Source organism: Nothoprocta perdicaria, unplaced genomic scaffold (assembly GCF_003342845.1).
Source record: "Nothoprocta perdicaria isolate Ctin4 unplaced genomic scaffold, notPer1 scaffold_1, whole genome shotgun sequence".
Classification (NCBI taxonomy): Eukaryota; Metazoa; Chordata; class Aves; order Tinamiformes; family Tinamidae; genus Nothoprocta; species Nothoprocta perdicaria.
Window position 1 is genome coordinate 8,508,515 of NW_020454093.1, and position 17,686 is coordinate 8,526,200.

Below are 17,686 nucleotides of genomic sequence, written 5' to 3' on the forward strand. Positions count from 1 at the left end.
TTTCTGCATGAGTCTGGAAAGCAGGAAGAACATGCATAATAAAGGCTATATTATACAGAAATCATATATTGGGCAATGGTTTAAATCGGTATTTCAAATTTTTTATTTTTTTTTTTTTTTTGTAGTTTAGAAGGATTTATATATTCTCTTAGCCATTTGAAAATAGAAGGAAGAGGTGGAAGGAAGGTGGAACCTCAGTGGTTTTCAGGGCTCCCCTGGAGATTCATGCCAGAGATGACCATTCAGATGTGCCAGAGAGCATGTGGGTGGGAGGGGGAGCCTCTGCCTTGTCCATGCTCATGATGGGCTCTGCAGACAAAGCTTCCCATAGCTCCTGGCATCTGCTCAGCAGAGTCTGGAAGCGAGCAGCCACTCCAAAGTACATGCCTACACTGCAGTCCAAAAGGGCGACCATGGGTCATCATCTAATTGAGGCTTTGGAAGAGGGTGGGCTGTGGCAGTCAGGCTGCCCTGACCCAGCTGGGAAGGTAGTGGGGAGCTCTGTATGCTCGTGTCAGCTGAAACCAGGACATTTGGATTGCACAGCAGATATAACTTCAGTTACACAGCATAAAATCGGGAGTCACTCCCTTCACTGCTGGGAACATTGTTCCATACTTACAAGGCAAACCAGTCAAGACTGTAACACAATATCACTATTGTCTAGATAATGGCTTTCTAGCCTGACCATAATCCAGTAATGCCACTGCCCACAACCCCATCAGTAACAAAAAGCACTAATTCCTTGTTCTCATTCCACATTTGAGCTCTTTTCCTTCTCAAATCAGTAGAGGTGAAAGCCAAGCATGAAATCAAAGGGAAGACCCACTAACCTGAAATTTGCCTAACACAGCAAGGATATTTCTCTGGTAACTATTACCTTCCCTAACAGCTACAACATCTTCCAAGCAAAGGCAGATCTTAGTGTATGAATATACTTATGATGCTGCAGAAAGGCTGCACTTTATATATATATATAAAGTGCTTTATACATATAAGCACCGCTCCTTCACTGCTTAGGGCAATAGAGAGAGAATGAGGAAGAGGAGGATTAAGCAGGCCTGCAAAGCAGAAGTGTCGAGGGCCAAAAAGGGGACCCCTCAAAGAAGATAACTGAGAGAACCCCCCAGCTGCTCCCCCAGGAAAGTATTTGAATAGCTCTTACAGCAGAGCTCCAGGAGGGATTTCTTCTGTCCTGAAGATTTTCCCAGGCAGCTCCTCCTCTGCAGGTCAGCTGATAGGCACTATTTATATGCTTAAATGCATTGATTAATATCCTCGCTGGCAAATTTGCACTCCCTAGCATTTTACTCCATGCTGCCTTGCACAATTCCTGCTGCAGGGTGGACTGAACTATACTCAAATATATGACCTGTAAATGGTCATATATATGACCTGTATATACATATATACATGTATATATATATAAATGCATATATATATATATATATATACACATATATCTATGAGACCTGTAACTGGTCAGTAGAAGTAAGTCCTGTAGATGCAGAAATGGTCATTCAGGATAGCCTTGTGTCCATAGCTAAGACAGTTAAGAGATGTTTTGTGCAGTTTTAAAAAAATCAGTATCAACAGCTCTTTCTGTGAATGTCAGTGCAACAGACTCACAGAGAGCGTTGCTGTATTTCCTAGAAGAGTGTGTCTGGACTAAGCAGTAGAAAGCAAAAAGATGTACAAACTCCTGAATTCTGGTTGTTTTGCACTTCATTATGAATGTTTTGCAGAGCTTTTTTGCCAGTGACCTCCTCGCTCCTCCTGACTCATCTGGCAAATATTTTATTATGGAAGCACATTAGGACCATGTGCTTCCAAAATGCCTGTGAATGAGGGCCTCAGGTCCATGCCTTTTAATGCTTCTTTCAATTTATTTCCCAGTGCTTGCTGTTAACGAAGAGGAAGATTTTCCATGTATGAGACTGAAGCAAGGTGAATCCCTTGCAGTTATCCTGACAGCAGAGCTCAAGCCATGTTCCCACCATGACCTGTACTGTAGAGGTGGCTGAGATGGAGCAGAGCAGCCTCCTGCAAAGACAGGATGAAGCCCGAGATGCACGTGTGTGGGTAACGCAGAACAGAGATGAAAGGGAGAAATGGCCAAGGCTTTTGAGCCAATGGGAGATACAGATTAAAGTTCCAGAGCACAAGATAGCCCACATTTACGGAACTGATCTGAATACTACTTTAGTTTCTCTGTTGCTTCAGAAGAAGCACTTGGGAATTGCTTCTTCTCACAAGCAAAAAGCAGTTTAGACAGCCACTCTGAAGCAAATAAGCAGCCAGAATTTCTGCCTTCCTTCATTCTTGCATTTATGCTGACTCCACAAATGTTCTCACCAAGAGAGAGATGGACACAGGGAAATATGGGAGGACTGCAAAGGCCTTCTTTGCTAGAGAACTAGACTGGAACTAGGGAAGAGCTGGTGACCACTGCTCTTCCTCAGAGGACCTCCTGCTCTTGCTACATGATCTGGCCAGAGTGAGTGTGCTCTGCTTCCAGGCTGGCTGAGTGGGAACTAGGCTGTCCAGAAAAGGACAAGTGCTGGACAGTGCTGAGAGAAGTATGAAAAGAACATTACACCCCAGCTGTCTAAAAGGCAGAACTTTGCTGCTACATCTCAGCAGAGAGCAGTGCTTTAGCATCATTCTAGATAGAGCTAATATAGTTACCATTAATAGAAATACCAGGATATTCATCCTGCCCTTAGGATGACCAAATTGGAAGAGAAAAGCTAATGGGAGACTCCCAGTTATGACAGAGCATACAGATTTGAAGGGCAATTACTGTGTAGTAATTTACAGCCTAGTAAGCACCTTTTCTCAGTCTTTCAGGACAAAAGTTTTCCATATAAATTCCAGTTGTACTGACTTGGATTGTGGCTTCCAGATACTTTATGAAATAGGGCACTTGGAGAATAAATTATATCTGCAGCAAAGAATTTTTTCCTGTTTATTTACAGGAGACATTTGGTGAGTAAATAGCTTGCTTGGCTTTGTCATTAAGTAACTTTCCTGTAACGCCACTCAGAGTCCACGGAAGTAAAGGGCAATTCTCCTCCACAAAAAAGCATCCTGTGGACAGGTGCTTTTGAGCTTTTAATGGCTCTGCCAATGCTCCGTGTCTGTTATGTCTAAAGCAAAGACTTTGTGTTTGCCAGTGCTGTCAGCCTGGCTCCTTCCTCTGGCAGCAACATTTTGCCTTTTAAAAAGAACTAATACATGGCAAGGGGTGGAAATACGAAAAAGGCCTGTTCCTGCACAACCCAATTATTTTCACTTGTAATGCAAGGTTGAGTGCAGCCGTATGTCTGTGTTCCCCGAGCCGCTGCTCCCTGCTTTCCGCACGGAGGCCTCCAGCCAACGGAGGCAATGCAGAACGTGGTGTTCTGGCGAGCTGTGTGCCAGGGTGGCAAATCCCACTCAATTCCAGATTTAGATGTCAAAATTTCAGCCCAAAAGATGTCTCTCTGTTTGCTTCTTAAACTCCTAATAAGCCTAATATCCCCCAGTGTTCATCACCCCCAAGGACCTATGGAAAAGTGAATGTTCACCCCTACTTTACACTGCAGAGTTACTGTCTTATATCCAAGCTTTGGTAGGATTCAGAAACTAGCCAGGCATTTTCCTGATCAATTTTATCAGCAGGTCTAATCTTGTAGGCTTGGTCAGATCACACAAAAGCAAATGGGTGCTGAATTACACACTGTATAAGCATATGGCACTGAAAAACACTCTGATTTCAAACTAACTGGCATGCTAAATAGATTTAATTTAACAAAACCTAATCACTGCTGACTCTTGTCTCTCCCTGGCATGTCCTCACTGTTGTTATGTGCATGCTTGAGCCAATAATAAAATGAATATAAAATATGCAAAGCTGGCTGAAGTGAGAAATTTTCTTCCTGTTTTTGATAGGGCTGTTTTTCAAAGCACTGAGAATGAAGAGAAGAAAAGAAAGATAAAGAAGAAAATAAAGATTCTCATGTCCAAAGGAAGTGAGAAGAGAGAAGAGGGGGAGGAGAAGAAACCTCTCTTGAAACAAAACCCACGCACAATGATGTGTGTGTTAAAAATTCAGGGATGAAGTGACCGCCTTTCTGAGTGACAGCTGTGGAGGCATTCTGAAGGTCAGGGCAAATAGGATCTTATAGAAAAGATGACAGGACTTTTGGGGCAGATTATGCAGTATCCTCCCTAATAACGGAGGCATCACGAGCACAAATATGCTTTGGCCTGCAGCAGGGCTGTGCTTCGACAGTGACGTGGGACACCTGGGCCTTAAAGTTTTAATGGTCCTTGCAATGGGAGAACTTGCAGTTAAACTAATAAATATTTGCATTATTTGTTGCATATGCATAGAAAATGTGAGTGGTAAAGAAGCACACGAAGAACCAAAGGCAAAAATGGAAATGCTCATAATTCACGGGCATCATATTAGCAAAATGGCACAAATAGATTGGGAAAATGTGTATCCAATTACCTAGGCAACTGCCCGTGTGCATGTGCAGTTCCTCACTGTCTATTCAAAGTCTGTGCCCACAGCTCTGGCTGCTAAGCCTGTGCCAGAATATAGATCACAATATATCATACAGACCAGAGATGAAAGGAACCATGAAATTCATGCCATCTGTGAGTCATTCTTTTTATATTTGCTCTGACAAGTGACAAAATTTTTATGAACATATGAAGCTTTGAGGTCGGCTGGCAACTCTGTGAGTAATGTAGGCGGATAAGTAAACATGCACTTTTACTTGCAAGAAATTCCGAACCTTTTTTACTAAAATGCTTTAGAGCACATAAGTGCTGACTGCGTTGGTGCTGTGCTATTTTTCAGTAAGCCACAAATATTTGTAGATCTCAAAGCAAAAATTTATGAACTGACAGAATGGCATATAAATTATGTCCCCCATCATACTTTGTAGTGATTGGTGAATCAATTTCTTTAAATATGGTGACTGTGGTCCCTACATCAATATTGACATTACATTAATTGGTTCCCTCTAATGGCTGATTTGCCACATTTCTATGGTTTTTTGGTATCTCCTTGAGGTAAAGTTACATCACTCGGCTGTTTTCCTCTCATTCTCAGGTAACTTTCTATGGTGCTAAAATGTTAAATAATCATGAACTAATTTCTCCAAAAGAATGTACTATTTTAAAAAGTTACTGAATAGTGAGTCAACGAATGTCTAAGATATTAGGTGGCATTTGTATCCTAAACAATTAAATAGCCTGCGAACTTTCAGTCTGGAGAAGAAGAAGGGGTGTGGCAGAGGTATCTAAAATCTACAGCAGGTAACAGATAACAATTGTTCAGTATTTCTTAGATTATAAAAACTGAGAATCATTAAATGAAACCAGCTGGTAGTACATTCAAAGTAAAGGCAGAAAACTCAGAGAAACTGTGCATATGGTAAGTCTGTAGTGGACGATTTCAAAGAAATCTATGGACAAATCCATAGGAAAACAAAACAAAACGGTTATTGAGTACAAAGACACTACCTTTGGCTTATGAGACCCCTGAACACAATTTGTTGCAGTCTGGGAAGCAACCCTCCAACACCCTTCCCAAGACATTTGCCTGTGGCCAGAACTGTAGATAAGGCCACTGTCCTGCTCTATGACAGCAGCTACAAGCTTTACAAAATGTTAAATGAACATGAGACAAGTTCTGTCTTCATAAACATTCTGTAGCTATATGCTCAAGCTTGGATCTGATCAGAACATTTCTGTCAATCCATTTTTAGAAATCTAGTTTTCTTAAGAGTTTCTTTTCTCTTTTTTTTTCAAGTGCTGACAAGAAGTGACACTTGACTAATTTAGACAAGCTTCAGCAAGTAACCAGACCTACTATCAATTGATCTAAACCACATTTTTGAGGTTATCCTGGACAACATATTAACAGTAATAATAATAGTAACAGAAAAAAAATTGAATACTTCTCCCTGATAAAAATTAAGTCCACAGTTTTCAAAGGCCTCAAAACTCACAAAGGAACCCACATTTTCAGACAGCTCAGTTCTCAACAAGACACCAGTGTTTTCCAGAGGGCTAATTGCTCAGTGTTCTTTCTGACCTTTTGAAAACAAAGTCTAAAATGTACATATTCATTTTCTAGGTGACTTCAAATAAACCAGGGTTCAAATAAAACATCATTTAAGAACACAATGTTTCACAATGTGTTCCTTGTACAGCACTCGCATGCATTGTGCTTGCTTGTAACTCTGCCTGTAATCAACATCACACACTGTACCATTCAAAGGGCCCACATAACCTTAAAAGGTCTTGCTGGACACAAAAATCTGTATTATCATTTTTAAAAGGTGGCTGCAAGAGATTTTAATCAACTCCCTTGCAGAGAAAGGAAAGACCATCCCAAATTTGCCCTTCACACTGACCCACATGGTCTGAGAATTTACTAAAATTCAGGGAAATTTATTCTGGTTTTTTTTTCCTGCCATGATCTCCTGTAATCTCTGAGCAGATTTAAGAAATCTTTGTAGCCTTACAAAAAGCTGTACACACATGCGCAGGGGGATTGGACTAGACGAGCTCTAGAGGTCCCTTCCAACCTTAAGGATTCTATGAGTCTATGTCTGTGTGCTCTTAATACAGCAAATGGATCAGAGCCAGAATACATCCAGGATAGGATACTGTCCTTGAGAGGGCCATGGAAGATATATCAGAGAAAGGAAACCCCCAAAGCAGGTAAAGATAGGAATACAGGATAATCTACTTCCATAGAGATTCAGTTCTATTCTAACCCAGGAGTTAGAATTTATTTTAAATACAGAAACATAAATTTTAATATGCCTCTCATTACCCTTTTTTTGCTATCATTGGTTATTAGAGCTGAGGATTCTTGACTGTATAACATCCAAAGTTTCTTCTCATCTAGCTGAATTCATGACCTCGGGGACTGCTTGCCAACTCACTGCATTAACCTTTCTATAGGAAAACAGCTTGGGAATTAGAAACTCAGATTAGTTATGTTAATTTAAAAGCTATTCTTCAAAATTTACTTTGAAGACTTCTTATGAATTGGCAGACATTTTAGTGCATCATTAAAATTTGGGAACAGAATATACAGTTACAACAAATTTTTGATCTTATTTTCCTTTGATACATCTTCCCAACTCATTTTAAAATGAATAAATATTAGAAGTGCTAACACCAGGAAGAATAAATTATAGTATTTAAACAGATAATACATATTTCTGCAAAGAAAAGTATACTTTGTTAAATTAGATGCAACAACCATTTTGTTTTTATTACAAGTAGTTTTAAAAATTGAGTTATTTATATGTGTTGGTAATTTGTCTGGATATAACCTGTCAAGTTTTCCCTGTTACTTTTCCAGAACTAATTTATGGTCATATACCTGTCCCTACCCTGCTCTGTCCTCATGTCTCCTCTCTCCTTCTTTTTTTTTGTGTTTTGCAAAGCAGCACAGATGGGAGTCTTAGGAGGAATTATCTCACTGTATTAAAAATAATTCTATTTTGGTTCTGATTACATGATGAAAAAACAGTAACTAAAACACTTTTCCCCAGGCAAACTAGATTCTGCTGGTTCTGTTTGATTTTTGACAGAGATAAATTGCAGTCGATGCAAGTTAATACAAGTATGGTTTTCCCCTCAAAATTAAAGTATCAGTTCAAAAAGACAAGATAGACTGAAGCCTCCATAATTGGTATTTTATTCTCCCATTTCTAAAGCTTTTCCCCAGATTTTGAATAAGAAGAAACAGTCAAAGCTTACAAGGAAGACAAGAACTCCTGATTTTCCAGTTTTGGACATGCTAAATCTTAGTGTCACTTTTTCATATTTATTTATTCCCTGCCTTCTTACTTTTCCCTGGCTACAACATATCTATGTTATGCCTACATAAATATATGATTTATATCTGCATACATATGCACAATCTTTTTTTTGTTTATGACAAAGTCCATAATGTACTTTCTATCTGAGGAAGAGGATAAAGGAGGCTGTATGAGAGATGTCCTTAGCGTAAGCAGCTCCTGAGCCAGCACCGGTTTTGTGGGCACTTTTAGATGGCATATCATGTTCTGCATAAGGTCATCCCCTGGACACATGTCCATTCTAATGATATTATAGTTTAAGTGATACCAGTAAGGGCAGTTTAGACCTCAGCCTGCAGAAACAAAATAGAGATGTAATATGGATGCATTTCCCTACAATGACTGTATCGTGAACGTTTCATTACAAATATTGTAGCAATTATGCTATGCACTGCTACCAAAAATCATAAAGCTTTTGCCATTGATTTTCTTACCAAGTTGCTCTGCTAAATGCTTGCCCCTCTCAGTGACGATTACTCGTTCATCCTCCATGTCGCATTTGTTACCAACCAAAATAACCTGGGCGTTATCCCAAGAGTATGTTTTGATTTGAGTTGACCTTAAAAGAGAGATAGACAGAGAGAGAAGTCAGAGCAAAGCAAATTTCCTTTAAATCAATTTCAAACAGAGCTGTAACAAGACAAACAAAGACAATACTGATTCTGACATCCAGGCTTACACAATTCTGTTTCAAATAAACTAAGGATTACCTGTCAGGAATTATTATTATAGGAATAATATCAACACAGGCTTTACTTTTGCTTATTAAGACAAGATAGTCTTTCCAAGTTTTCTCCTGCATCAGCATTTCTTCCAATATTTTTAGAAAGAAGCTGCGATACCTTCTTCCATACATTAAAGAAAAAATATTTTAAAGCAAACTTTCTCATCTAAAACCATGACTTTGAAATCAACAGCTTACCCATATCTTACCTTTCACCTTTTAAAATTAGAATCTAAATTTATCAGCAGAACTTCAAAGCCGCTCTTTTTTTCCCTCTGTTTCTCTCTGTCATGTTCCACTCTCTTTTATCTACTAGGATGACAGCAATATTTACATTTTACTGTAAGCGATGATTGGGGCTGAGTTTGAACTTAAATTTACCTTTTATTCAAGACCTAATCTTGACTATGGCTGGAAAGGAGCATCCCAGGTCTTGAAACACTTTGGGGACTTGTAGGGCTGTGAGTGAAACAGCTCATCCTACCAAGTTCTCTCTGCAGTCTGAATGAGACACAGCTCATGGGAAACTTAGGAGCACACTCTTAGCATCTTCAGCAGTGGAATGGCATGACTCTGCTGATACCTGGACCTGCTTTTAGGAAGGATGACTCCATGTCCTATCTCCAGGCGCTCTGCAGAGTGATGCTGCTGGCATCACCTTTCAGCCGAGCACAGCACCTGCATTTCAATGTGAATTTAATCTCTGGTAACCAAAATATTCTTTATCTAGCACAGATTTTTGTCATTGTGCCTGGTTTTAGGCTTAAATCAGGATTTAAGTGCTTGGTAGGATGTTAATATCAATTCCCACCCTATAGAATCAATGGGAGAGAAAGAGATTCTTCCAGAGGTCAGTGAAGGGCAACTCTCTCCCTCCTTGGACAAGGTTAGCTAGACATTTATGACAAGGTTCACTGGAAAGGAATCTTGCTGCATTACTGGAGCCCTGGGTCTTTTTGAGAGAAGATGAGAACTTCCCCAAAAGCTTCCGAAATCTATTGTCTAGGTTTTTTGGTCTGGGTAGGTCTGTGGGCAAAAACTTCTACAGGCAATCTTTGTACCCCAAAGTCAGACTTAGGCCCCCTCGGCATAAATTAATCACCGTGCTGAAGCTTGCCTTAACCTGCACGGCATGTGTCTGCAGGGCAGATCAGATGGATATTAAAAGGCATGGTCAAACTGACTTCAGGGCTGCTTTGCTTCACCAGAATGACCAAAAAGAATTTGAAGCAAGCCCCAGGCATTTTGTACTGGAGATTCTTCCCTTGGGTCTACTCTGATCTTTTCTTCAAGACAATTTGTTATTCTAAAGCTATTTTAAAACTATAGTAAAACCTATATCTAATTTAAAACATAGAGTCTATAGAACAGACTGTTGTAAGGTACTATGACCAAAGCAGAGGTTAGAGTTCCCATTATGCTAGTATTTTTACTAAAGATAAAATTGCTCAGAAAAGAGGGCAGCAGGTATACATGTTGGTGGAAGTGTACTCTTCAAGCCATGCAGGAATTTGTAGTTAAACAAAATAGGATCATTCTAATTTTTTAACCAGAGCTACGGTTGTCACCATAGCAACTTTGCAAATAGTAGTAAGCTGAACGTAACAGCGTGACAATCCGTCAGAAATCTGAAAGATCTCAGTTCAGATCAGCTATGAGTTCAGGTACAGCTGGTACAGCTTATGCCAGCTTTTAACTGAAGTTGTTTCAAAAGCAAAATATATTTTAGAAATATTAGCTTTCACTGAAGGAATTAATTATACTCCTGCATTTTCTGCAAAACTTAAATCCTGAAGAAATATAACTTGAAGAAATACCATCTTATCACTGCAAAGAGGATTCATTCAGCCTTATTTTACAGTGTGTGATGCATGGATATTACTTGAGTTTCTCTGCTTAACCATGTAAAATCCTTCCTTTTAATGAAGTGAGTTGCAATTTTCATTCTATAAATTGCGAACCTCTGCAATGAAACGTTTCTCATTGCCAAAGCCAGTTGTATCATTCTTAGATTTCTAATCTGGTTTGCTTGTGTCTCATCTTCTAAGCATTTTTTTTAGGAATCAAGAGTTTTTGTTCTCGCTAATGATTCTAGAGGCTCATAGTGTGCAAATGACTCTGTAGTGCAAAAATACAACTGTTTGACTGTGAAAAAGGAGTCAAATATATCTCCACCCAATCTTTAATCAGTAGGAGATAAGATTCAAATAATTTAATAGGCTAACTGCTTTTTTTTTTTCCCCTATTACCCAGATTTTCACTATGACTTCTATAGATTTTTCTTCAGAGCTGTCCACAAAGGCCAAAATATAGATCATTAAAAAAAAACAGTTTTTCTCTTGTATATATGACCTTTCAGATGACCGAGGCTTCTGACTAATCCAAAGCACATAACATCATCCTTCTAAAGCCCTTTAGCCTCAGGAAACATGTTATAAGGCAAAGATGATGTTTGCAGTAAGCTGAATACACTAGTTGTTGTGCAGTCTCACTGGCCTTGTATATGTGAATAGAAATGTAATTTGTAAATCTTTCACTTTCCACTTGTATTGTAGACAGGCAATCTAAAACATGCATCATTTTTTATAATATATAGATACCAAAGAGGCAAATTAATGCAGCAGTGCAATGTTCCATTACTTCCAGTGATGAGTGCAAGACTTATTCTCCAAATCCCATGATTTTGTCATATTCCCTGCTGGAGAAGAATGTTTGCTGAATGCCAACTAAAGCAGTGCTATTTTCACATCTTAAACCAATGATGTCTTCTGTACAGTTCAAAGTACTGCAAAGTTACATCAATGAAGTATCAGAGAGTTCAGGACTGCTATAACAGAAGGCTCTCACAGATAATATGGAGGCTTATTTCTTTGTTTGAGGGGATGAAATGACCTGTGAAGCACCACTCAAAAGGCAGTTTTGCAATTCTACTTTGTTTGAAATAAAACCTAAAGGAATGGAAATGTTAAACAGTTCACATCATTATCATACGTCCATGTGCACACTTTGCTTCTGTATTGTGGCTCTACCTGGTTCTCCTCCTAGGAAATTCCATGTAATACTTCTCAGTTTACAAAATATTCTTCTGAAAATATTGCTCATTACATCAATAGAATATTACAAGGTTTCATACTGCTTCTACTTCTAAAACTGACATTTAATGAAGGGGAGAATAATACCAACATTGTCTAGGCAGAGCTACCTCCTGTTACCTCATCTTTTATGATCATGCAGCTTTCAAAGTGAATACTACAATGCATACAGTGAATATATCCTTATAAAGATCAAAGACACCTTTACTACAGACTATCCCTCCAAGCCTGCCAAAGAAAAAGTAGACGTTAATCCTAGCTATAATCAAGCATAGTGAAAGGGACCTTCCTGGAAGATACAAAATTAGCAATATCTTGCAGATTACTGTATTTTGGGGAAAAGATCAAAAAAGAGCCAAAAGTCCTAAGCCTAAGGAGAATGAAATCAATCATTTAAGAACTAACACTTCCAAAAAAGCAGGAGACTTAGCCTGCATGCAACAGTATTCCTCTACCTCTGCACATGCAGTAATTACAAGAACATCTCCAGGTAACTATGATGTCTGTGCAGGCAGGTCAGAGGGAATACCTGCACAGCATGGTGCAGGTGGTTCAGAAACACCCAGCGTGTGCTGGCTCACGCAGCTCAGGTGCTGTAAGCCAAGCTGCTAGCACAGAGCAATAAGGCAGTGCTCCTGCGGTTGTTATTCTTCTCCAAGATGCCTTGCTCAGACTTAACTCAACTACGTACGTGGCAATGTACCATGCAGAAGTTGCTACACAGAGCAAAAACCTACTTGTTATACTCGATATGTTTCAAATTTTATCCAGTGCCTGGCATACTTCGGGATTTATGTGGAAGATCACTTTAATAACCCACTTAATTTCCAGAATATAACAATTTGCAGAAACTAACCTGGAGGAGGCTCTAGTGCATTACTATCCACAGACAGCAAAGAAACAGATATATTACAGACGTGTCCAGGAATGTGAATTTTAACAACAGTTACAATCCACGCACTAACCCAGAGCCCTCTGAAGGACTGTTGCAGTCTCTACAAGGGCTAGTTTGCATGGCCTTTTTAGGAGTAATTAAGTCATGTGTACTGACAGCAAAGACTCAGGCTAATGAAAGTGCTCCAGAGGACCATGTATAATGCTCATTCCAACCAGTTTGAGGAACATGTTGTACTTTTAGTGTTCTGGTTTCAGAAAGGAGCATACAATTAACCAGAAGGCAGCATCTTGCCAGGAAAAATGAATAAATAAATAAATAAAACCAAGGAAACATTCCCCTCCCAACTCAAAAAACAAACCTTTTTATTTGTTGAAGCTATTCCTATATTGAGTTCACTGGTTGTTCTTAAAAACTTTCTCATCTCTGTCCCCAGCACGATGCTTCAAAAGCTTCCTCATAGACTGTCAAAGGTTGAGGCGGATCCAGGTTATCTACTCCAAAATATTTTTAGCTATCTAAGTCTGTGTTTTGGGGGAAAGAGAGTTTCAGATAAGCACTGATGAGTTTGGAGGTTTGTCCAAAAGTATGCTCTTGAATGTCCTCCTTTTACTTGGAGGTGAGGGTGGTAAACCGATGGCTTCTTTGGAGCAAGAGGCCTGTCCTCCAGCATTTCCTCGAGCAACCATTTTAATTCTGTAACTGTGGAAACGGAGAGCATCTTTCCACCTTCTCCCTATCCCGTTGCTATGCTGAGGGAGGGTACGACACAGTTACCTCCTACCCCAACTCAGGCTGGGATAGCAAAGGAAGCTCTACGAGTCCTGCCTCTTCAGGAAAGGATAGCGTGTCAGGAACATGTTTTTACTCTCATTGTCTTGGGAGGGCTTGGGCACGCTTCCCGGTCAATCTGCTTTTTCCATGGCATGGGTCTGACATCTCCCACTTATTACCACATGTCTTCTGTACTTCACACTTCCCATTTCTCCCTCCATCCCCTCCTTTATCCCCCTCCTAAACCTTATTATCCCCAATCAGTCTTACAGGTGATGTTACTTAGACCCCTCTACCTCTCTCTATGCTGCTCACCCATCACCTGGGGATATGATGGAGACAGGGCCTGTCTAGAATGACTCTATACAGCGCATTAAATCCTTGTGATGTCCAATGTTGGTGGCCATTTGGGATCTCGCTGTGTGCCAGCTGCTCTGCACTTGGCACTGAGGCCCTGCAGCAGGGAGGTGGCCTCAGGCCTCCCATCTGTTCTCCAGAATGATCCACTACTGGTGGGAGATGAGCCATCCAAAATATATAAATCTACTAACTCCACAATCCCAGCTCGACTTGCTGATTGGGATTTCAAAAATGGTGCTAGATTTTAAGAATTTGAATTACACAGAGTTAAAGCAAGGCAGATGTGTCCTGCTTCGAAAAGAAGACTGCAACCTTTCCAGATTTTAGTTGAAGTTACCAGCAGCTGGGGGATTTTACAGCCTCAAGAGAATAAATTCTGAGAAACAGCTCAGAATCTTTCCTACTGCAATTACAGACAAGGAAAATTTGAATACCTATGACTCTTAAACACAAATCATTGCAACACTAACGTTTGATCATTCTGGCATGCTCCAGCCAAGGGCTAAATATGCTCAATGATTATGACTAATACTAATTCTTTGACATTCTCCCTTTGTGAACCCCTTTAAAATTATTGAAGCTCTTAATGAAAAACATGATAATCAATCAATACTGGAAATAATGATCATAATAGAAAGTTGAGGTAGATGAATCTGTGCTTGTAATGGGGCACTGGGCAGAAGTATGCCCTTCTCTCAAAGGAAGCTAGTACATCCCTGCTTTTATTTGGATTAGATAACTGCAAACTGAATTTGCTACTGATTTTCTGTGGTTGTACCAGGGAGCTGATGACTTAATGTGCTTATTGACATATTATAGAAAATAGGCTAAGGTGTTCTGATGAAATAGGAGTTTGGGACATGGATGGAGAGGGCCAAAAACTGAAAAAAAATATATAATATAAAAAATAATAATTATACATATAATTATATACATATAGGAAAATATATAGTAATAATTATATATAAATAGTTTTTTTCTGTTCTCAATACCAAAAGAGCTGCAAGGGAAAAAATCCAGAGAGAAGTGGATGTAATAGCAAAAATGGGATACACTAACCCCCTTTACTCTTGCAACAAACCTGGATACAGGAATAATGGCCAGGACTGACAGGATTTGGTCTGTCAGATATTAGTTAAACATCATTGGAGATTCTTTCTGGATTAAATGGCAAATGAATTGAAAAATGCCTTATGATTTTAAAATAAACCAGTATTTAAGAAACCAGAAGAACAGCAGTGACTCATCACTTCATTCTGACAAGCTTTATCTTCCCTGTGCAGAATCCAAGTGTGCACACCTTGCAATGAAAGGCTGCACGTTGAACCTTCCTTCCCTTGCAGGGAGATAAATCGGTGATGCAGAAACTGGGTGATGAATGGCACTGACAGAGTTCGGCTCATTTTCAGACAGCAGGCTAATCAAAATGAGCCTTACGTTGAACAGCACAGCTTTTCCATATTTTAGTAGAAACAGTAGAAAATCTTTTAGTAGAAAATGTTTAGTAGAAACATTTTTTTCATGTTTAGTAGGAAGAATAAATTTGTTTTTGCCAGTGAGCAAATCAGAAAAGGAATCTTAACAAACCCTCGCTAGAAGTTTATGCGGTCATAACTCTGCTTAGAAAACCACACGTCACATTTCAGCTTTGAAAGGTCATAATGAGGGTCAAATTGTATTTCCAGATCTTTTGTCGGGTAAAACTGAGTTAATCTCTCAATCTATTTATTAGATTTTTATGCAGGAAGATGTCACTTCTCATTTTGTAAAAAGTGTAGTTACCACTCTTCCAAAAAGAGGACAAGGAAATATGCAAGGCCTGATGCTGTTTATGTTTTCATTGCATTTATTCTTAGGTAAGTATCTAAGTGACAATCCAATACAGTTTTATGGGAGAAGTGCTAGTTCAGCAACGTCCTCTACTGAGGATGCCCTGGATCTGTATTTAATACAATACAGTAAGAACTAACGTGTCTTTGGTTGTTAGCTGTTTAATTCTGTTTGCTGCCCATGATGGCAGATAGGTATCACAGAGCTTACTCAATCAGAGTATTATTATTTCCTTCTAACCAACCATTATTATCTGTCTCTACCTTTCACAAAGTAGTATCTTCTCATCCACAGTTTGCAACTGAGTGCTATATTGTACTACACTGCATTTTTAGTAATGTACAAACAATTTCCTTAGTAGCTCACCAACAAGCCTTAGTGCCTTGTCTGTGCAGTGATGTTTGAAATAAGTCTGTTGCTATCAAACAAAGATCCATTTTCGACACTAACTTGCAAGTTCAGTGGTGTATGGTAACAAATGAGTATAGCGTGGGCAAAAGACATTCATGTTCAAATTGCAGCTCTTACCTATGTCCCTAGTCAAAGTTAGGATGAAGGACCAGAAGCCTGCAGGGCATACTTAATTTGTTTAAAAAAAAAAAAAAAAAAAAAGGTTGCAGATGTCCTTAATTTCTGCATCTTTGGCACAATCTCTGCATCCTGCTTTCCTCCCAGCTGTCATCTACACCTTGAAACTGCTTTCCAATACCAGTGTAGCAGGAGCCCAATTATGCATTTACTACATGGAAAGGAAAAAGCTTGTGCCGTAAGACAGTGCTACGCTCCCTATCCCTCCTTCTCAAAGCCTGAGTGAGTGCCTCAGTGCCTCCTTCTCAGAGCCTGAGCACTAATGGCCATCTATCTCTTCAGAAGAAGAGCCCACCATGTCCAGTCTTCTCCTGTACCTCGTATGGACAGCACTCTGCAGCTGGCACTTAAGTAACAATGAAGAAAGGAACAGCCATAGAGTAAAGTCCCAACACGTAGCGTGTCATCCTGACATCCGCAGCCTCTGTAGCCTTTGTGTCATGAAGGCACACGACAGAGTTGTCACACGAACACTTCCGACCTATACCGGGGCAAGATGGACTTTGGCTGCATGTGGGCAGAATTAATAACAGACTGTAAATTCCTTGTCAAAGTCAATTGTACTTCTTCCCTCTTCTGATGCAAATTCAGTATTTCCTTTCCATGCCTTTTACTTGCTGAAAGCTTACACAGACAAGAGGGAAGATGCAATAAGGACTTCGATAGACTTAAAAGTCAGAGAGACCTTTAAACTTACTTTGCATTTTTGTCATGATAAAAGTACAAAAATACACTTCCAGATTTATATATTATTCACAGAAGTTCAAACTCTTCTCCTACAACGAGGTTTACTTATAAGTAGACCAACTAATACACCACATTCTTCACAGTAGGACATAGTAACAGTACATGTTAATGAAGAGTTTTTATGTCATATATAATGCCGCAAGCTGTGTCATACTGTGGAAAGTCATTTAGCAACTCACCATACAGACAAAAGGCTGTACATTTTAATTTTCTCCCCACTGAGAAAACCACCATTAAATTATCATCCTTCAAGGCTCCTACTAGACATGCAGAGTGCACACAATCATCAAAGATTAGGGTATAAAAGCAGACAGAAAAAAGGTATTTACAAGGAAAATAGTATTCATGGAAACAATAGAAGGCAAAATACAGTCTGCACTCACATATCTTTTGACTATCCCCATGGTTTCATGTTCCAGATGCTTCCAAATAAATGATCCTGTTAATCACCAATTTATGTTGATTGCACAGACTGTCTTTGGAAGTCTGAGTAATGACCCTAATCAATACAGCTGATCTAGTCTTCTCTCATATTTCTTTCCAGCTGTGAATAATGATGGAATGGAATACAGGATACACTTACTAAACCAACTACATTATCTGTTTGAGTGTACTGCATTTTAAAATAAATGAGCAATTTGCTATCACTTTAAAATGCTTATTTGGTTACTATTTTGTATTTGTGTATATCAGAAAACACATGCAGAAACACATGTATCTCTCCTCGGATTTGTTATTTTTCTCTCTTGTGGTGATGCAATTTTAATATAAAATGAAATTTTAAAAAAAGATATTA

At 39.2% G+C, this 17,686-nt stretch overlaps 1 protein-coding gene across 1 annotated transcript in view; it reads right to left on the reverse strand.

Moving 5' to 3' along the window:
- The window catches only part of RAB3C (RAB3C, member RAS oncogene family), a 61,274-nt gene that overhangs the window by 8,111 nt on the left and 35,477 nt on the right, over positions 1-17,686 (reverse strand). The window contains exon 2 of the mRNA XM_026037208.1: positions 8,315-8,439. Within this exon, the coding sequence (XP_025892993.1) occupies positions 8,315-8,439 (125 nt within the window). The remainder of the gene's footprint in view (positions 1-8,314; positions 8,440-17,686) is intronic.